The 6,215-nt window shown below is 46.3% G+C and overlaps 1 protein-coding gene across 1 annotated transcript; it reads left to right on the top strand.

Annotated features, from left to right (window-relative positions):
• The first annotated feature begins 68 nt into the window (after nucleotides 1–68).
• Nucleotides 69–4,455, top strand: PDCD7 (programmed cell death 7). Its single transcript, XM_084532619.1, has 5 exons — nucleotides 69–853; nucleotides 1,749–1,887; nucleotides 2,223–2,459; nucleotides 3,064–3,151; nucleotides 3,538–4,455. Exons 1-5 carry the CDS (start codon nucleotides 80–82, stop codon nucleotides 3,653–3,655), a joined length of 1,356 nt encoding a protein of 451 aa, XP_084388745.1. The 5' UTR covers nucleotides 69–79; the 3' UTR covers nucleotides 3,656–4,455.
• The last annotated feature ends 1,760 nt before the right edge of the window (nucleotides 4,456–6,215 follow it).

Below are 6,215 nucleotides of genomic sequence, written 5' to 3'. Positions count from 1 at the left end.
TTCCACAAACTCCTCCTGTCTGAGGCGAGGGCCCTGTGCTGCTCTCCCCGCCCCGCTCCCGCCCCCGCCTCTCCCCAAGATGGCGGCCCCTCCGCCGCCGCCATTCCCGGGCCGCTTCGCGCCTCCGTTCCGCTCCTTTCCCCCGGGACCTTTCCCCCCCGCTCCTCCTCCTGCTCCCTCCTCGTCCTTCTCGGGCCGCCCGCTTCCCTTCTCGGCTGTGTCGGCGGCTCCCCCGCCGTTCCTGCTGCCCCCCGAGGCCGCTCCCTATTTCCCTGCTCCTCGCCCCGCCGCCGCCCCGCCGCTCTTCCCCCCGTGGCCCTCAAGCGAGCGGCCCCCGGCCGGCCGCGGGGCCCCTCCGGGCGCTGCGGAGGCGGAGGAGGAGGCTCAGCAGCGGCAGCGGGACGAGCAATGGCTGACACAGTTCCTAGCCCGTCACCGGGCTCCTTTCACTGCTCCTCGTCCTCCTCCGGTGTCCCCCGGTGCCAGCCCCGAGGCCGGGCGGCGGCTGGCGGTGATGGCGCTGGGGCTGGTGGCTCGCCTGGCCGCCGCCTGCCGAGCCCTGAGGCGGCTGGAGGCTGAGGGGGATGAGGAAGGATGGAGCGAGGCGAAGCTGGAAGCCGAGGCGGCGAGGTCGGAGCTGCGGGAGGCCGTGAGGCCCCTGAGGGAGCCCGGCTATCTGCAGGAGCTGGGGAGGAAGGCTGAGAAGGCGAGGAAGAGGAGGCAGCGCCTCCAAAGGAGGAAGCAGGAGGCTGAGGCGGCCAAGGAGGAGGAGGCCGCCCGAGCTGCCGAGCGGGAGGCTGAGATCGACCGGTGGAGAGCCAAGTGCATCCAGGAGGTGGAGGAGAAGAACCGGGTACGGCCTCGTCCTGCTGTCCCCTCACACCCCACGGGTGCTGAACCAGCCTCAAAACAGCCTTTGGCCTCATGGCTCCTGCTGGCACAGGAGGTTCAGCAGCACTCACAGCCCTTGGTGGCTTCTGGAGAAGCCCTTTTGGACGTCTCGGCTGTGCCACAGCCATGTCCTGGCCCGGCGGGTGCGGTTAAATGAGCTCAGGTGCATGCAGAGGTCTCGGTTTGTGGTCCTGAGCTTGCAGCCTCCCCGTGCCTCAGTGGCTGCTGTGCGCCCTCAGCTACCCAGCGGCAGTCAGCAGGGTTTGGTGCCTCGGCCTTGCCACCTGCTTTGTCCCTACGAAGCTTGTTCGCAAGGTTTTCTGTCTCGTGGGGAAGCAAAACGGCTCCAAAACAAAAAATAACCAACCAACAAAGCTCTGAAAGTAGGCTCGTTGTGAAGTGTTGCAGGCACCTGTTGGTTGGCTGCTGGTCAAAGATTCACTGCTCTAGGGGTGCTGGGCCGGTTGCTCTGGGGGTGCAGAGCAGCTGTAGTGAAAGGTTTTTGTGTTCAGACTCTGCCATGTTAATGGGCTGTAACCGCACAGCTGTAAAACCTGTGCGGTTTATATTTATTGTATGTTTTTGCTAACTTTCTGAAGCTAAATGCTGTTGGGCTTTATGAATTCAACAGCCATTCTGGCCCAAATTTATGAGTGGCAGAGCATTTATTTATTTTCTCCTAAAGTCTATTAGGTTTTGACTTTGATAAAGGAGATCAGATGCTAGACTGACTTGCATCAAGTTGTGTTACTAGGAAGTCATTTTGATCTCCAGGGCTTTGCTCGTCTTTTTAAAAGTACCTTTTCTTGTCTGTGAGGGGTATTTCATGCATTGCTGTTTTTTTCCTTTCCTTTCAGGAGCGGGAACTTAAGGCTGCTGCAGACAGTGTCTTATCTGAGGTCAGGAAGAAGCAAGCAGACACAAAGAGAATGATGGACATCCTGCGTGCCTTAGAAAAGCTTCGGAAACTGAGAAAAGAGGCTGCTGGCAGAAAAGGTTAATTAGGAGAATTTTTCCAAACTTTTCTACTTGTGCTTGCAGGAAATAATGTGATGTGGAAGGTGCAGTTTGGAAAAGCTGTTTCTTAATCAGTGGGTTTAGTTACGTCGTTATGTGAGAATAGTTATAAAATGCTGAACAGCAAATTGGATGCAGTGGCTGCATTCCTACATTTCCAAGCTCCTCCTTACCAGAAAATTCTTCTGTCAAGATAATTGTTAGCAAGGTTAGGCTTATGCTTCTCTGACGTGTTTTGCCAGCTCCACTCTTTAGTCTGCTAACAGGGCCTCTTCTGAATCTGAAAATTTTAAATTAATTCTTTTTCTCTTTAGGTGTTTGTCCGCCTCCCTCAGCAGACGAAGCATTTGAAAGTCAGGTAGAAAGTCTCAAAACGTTGCTAAAAGACCGGACAGAGCTGTACGAAGCTGAGGAGAGAGCATTAAGAGTTATGTTGGAGGGAGAGCAGGAGGAAGAACGGAAGAGAGAAATGGAGAAGAAACAGAAGAAGGAAAGGGAAAAACTTCTACAGCAGAAACGTGAAATTGATTCCAAGCTGTTTGGGGATCCAGGTAGATCCTGCGTGCCATACGTCACTGTATTTGTTTGTCTTAGGCACTGGGTTTAAATTACAGGAGCAAAAATAGCTGGGAAAGAAGTCATCTGGAGTAATTTATGCTTAGAGGAAAGGATGGGATAAACAGAGAGAAATAATTTAACTGCTTTTAACAAACGTGATGCAAGAAGAACTGTTGAGTTCTTCATCATAGGCTGCAGTATATCTCAAGCTGACTCCATAACATTTTGCAAGAAGAGGTTGTAGATGAGCTGAAGTAGAAATAAACAGAGTAGATTGAAGACTTCCTGCACCCAGTGGATGCTTTCATTTGATGACTTGGTGATTTGTGATTCAAAAGATTCAGTGCCCATATGTTCCCCTTATTTAGAGGATGGAGGCAGGAAAAAGTTTTGCTAGCCTTGACTTTGCTCTGACAGCTATGGGAAAGATGAAGAGATGTGCAAAGCATCTAAATAGTCCTTAACACATTGTGTAAGTGAAGATCCCAAGTCAGGTTGGGGAGTAACAAATGAGTTGGCAAATCTAGGGCTTCTAAGACTTCTTAGAATCAAAGGTGTCTCTGGTTTATTGAATGATTTCTGTCTGTGTTTTAACAGATGAATTTCCTCTTGCCCATCTACTGCAACCCTTCAGAGAATATTACTTACAAGCCGAGCATTCTGTAGCAGCTCTAATCCAGATCAGGTAGAAATAAAGATTTTATTTTAGTGTCTAACGTGACAGGTACTGTTTGTTGGGACTGTAAAATTTTAGTTCCATCATTAACTTCCAAGTATGATTATGCAATTAATTCTTCTGCTTTTTTTTTTTTCCTTTCTTTTTTGGTTACGTATCTACCTTCTAGCTTGATAAAGTTGTATCCAGCAGACACTCTTGTGAAGCAGAGTGCGCTTTCATGTCTAACCATTGCCTTTACTGTATCAGTATATTAAAATTTTCATGTTTGTGCTTTGAAAAAAATGTTTCAGAGCACAGTTTACAGTTGTTTGGTGTATTGGTTGGCATTAACAAATACCTATGTAATTATATAATCTTACTGCTCCTCTCAAACAAGACTTTCTCTCTTAAAGGCACGAGTGGGATCAGTACTTGGTGCCAGCCGATCACCCCGAAGGAAGCTGCATCCCTCCAGGATGGGTTCTTCCAAGTCTCCCCACAAACGACACTTGGGCCACTGCTGTCAGATAATTTAAAAATAAATTATTTTATCTTTGAAGGACGATAAGGTCTCATCGTTGGGTCCCGTTTCTGGTTGTTAAGCCTGTGGCCAGATACTGGAATATCTTGACGAAAACAGTTAAGAGATGTTTTTGTTTTCTGACTCTGGAGGGAAATATCTGAGCAAGTCCAAAGCTGTCAGGCCTCTTGTGGCACAGAGTTACAATCCTGCTGTGAGTTTTTGTTAACAAATCTCTATCTTAATAAAGTAACATTGCTGACAAGGTTATTTGTGCTGGTATTCACGTGCTATTTTTAGTAACTTTTATCTTTATAAGCTTAAATCAAGATGTTGAAATCTCCAGAAATAAAAACGTTGTTTAAAAAAAAAAAAAAAAAGATCATTAGTAACATGTTTTTCTTTTTAAATGAAGCATGTCAAGCATTGCTTTCAAAATAGTTTCTGTATTTCTGTGCGTAGAAACGAACATAGTACAAGTTTAAACAAATTCTAAGTACAAACAAGATATAAGTTCTTAAAGCTTGATTAAAGCAGCTGTTGACATTTTGCTTTTGTGGACTAAAACTGGTACCACAACATGGAAAATATTACCTGTTGTGTTGAAATAAGTCAGTCAGACGTGATTATATATAAATCTGATAAATAAGCCTGCTGGAAAAAAAAATACAATCTGAAGTTTAACCTATTTAAAATATTTTTACCTCTATAGCTATTTTCTATAGAGACAGATCATTTATGTAACGTTTGATTAAAAATGCAGCTCTGTTTTCTAATTCTTTTTTGTACAGAATAAACAGAGAAAAATGGATTTTTTTTTTCGTTTGAAGTGTTTTTGCTCCTAGGGAGAGATTTGTTCTAGTACTTGGCATCAAATACAACCCAAGCTATGCAGAGAGTTGCTGGCAAAAGGTTTGTGTGAAGGAACTTCTCCCTCCTACAAGGTGACACAGGCTTATGGTTTCAAAGCCTTCCATGTCCTGGACAATTTGCTTAAAACAGCGATGGCCCATATGGTTTTGGGGCTCTGCTTGTCTACGCAGATTGCTGTGGCATCTTTCCAGTGTTGCAGTCTTATTCTCACTTAGCCCTAATGTGTGGGAATGGATTCAGTTATTCCAGTTCCTTACCTCAGCATCACAGCATTGTGTAATTCCTGGAGGAGGCAGCACATCATTGCCTACTCTGAGCTGATAAATTCAGCGCTTAACTTTGGGCTTCTGTGTAATGTCAGTGGCTGAAGCTTGGCATTGATTTCTGTTCATAAGGGAGCACTAACTAGTAATTTTTGACGGATCTAGGATTTGTCTAAGCGCAGAAGTTTGCGATTCTTGCTCCAGTGCATATTGCACCACAAAATGCAGATCACCATGAAGTCCCCTGAAGATTTGGGTTCTGATTTGCATGTCCATACTTCGCCCCTTCCCGACTATGACTTCCAGCTTCATCTTGCTCCAAGGTCTTTATGGCTAGGTCAGGTCCTGGGGGTCTTATTTGACCAAAAAAAAACACCAAAAGTTCAAACAGCATAAAAACTCTTGCGGGACCAACACTTTCAATTCAAGAAGCTAAGTGACCAGAGGATGCTCTGCTTAAATAGTTAGGCTCCTTATCCCCTCAACATGTCTGGTGAGGCAGGCTATCCGCCTAAGCTGCTGTAATCTTGAAGCTGTCGAAGTCAGGTGCTTGTCTGACTGTGCAACAATTTAAAGACTCGAGCAGTGGATAAGCAGGCAGTATAAAAGCAACCCTCTTCTCCCTGCCGTGTGAGACGAGCTACGTGATTGCATCCAACGGTAAGGATAACTTTATATGATTGATAAAAACAAGAATTGAAAATGCCAGCAAGTCATTAAGGTGTAATTCAATCTTACAGGCTTGCTGTGGTTTATTCTGTGTATTTGCTCTCGTCTAATGATGTCTGCATTAAAGCATTTTATATTTTAAGAGAGAAAGAACTTGAAGCCACAGCTGGAAGAGGAGTGGTTGAAATCTCAAAAAACTTGTAAAATACATGGGAGATGGGGCATTGATTCTTAAAAAAAAAGGGGGGGGGGAACAAAAACAAACCTTTGTGTACTCAGATTCACTCTTAAGATTCAGATTTGTCTGAGTATAGTAAGGTATTTACTACTACTGTAAGTGCAACAACAAATATCCCACAAGAAGAAGGGTTTGTTACAAGTTTCCAGGACTCATTTGCATCCTGTTCCTTCCTGGGTCTCGGTGCAGTTTGGGTTTCTTGTTCTTGTAAGGCTCACCCTGTCCCGATGGGTGCCTGCTCCTTTGCCAGCCTGCCTGTAACGTGAAATTGGGCAGGGCTGGTGCGAAGCAGTGGAGGTCGGAGCGATGGCAGAAGCTGCTTTCTGGTGTGAGCTGTATTTACAAGTGACCCCATCTGCTCTTGTCTAGGAGCGTTTCCACAGTCAGTGCTCCTCACCCTGATGGATTTTTCCCCCTTTTTTTTCTTTAAGCAGCTGGTTTGGGAGTTAATATCAGTGGGAGCCTTTCCTAGTGCCCGCTGTTAGCACAGTACCACAGCAGCTGAGGGCACCAGGGGCTTGTTCTGCT

The sequence above is a fragment of the Aythya ferina genome (assembly GCF_964211825.1).
Source record: "Aythya ferina genome assembly, chromosome: 11".
NCBI lineage: Eukaryota > Metazoa > Chordata > Aves > Anseriformes > Anatidae > Aythya > Aythya ferina.
The sequence above is the reverse complement of the archived record's forward strand: the minus strand, read 5'-3'. Positions and strand labels throughout refer to the sequence as shown.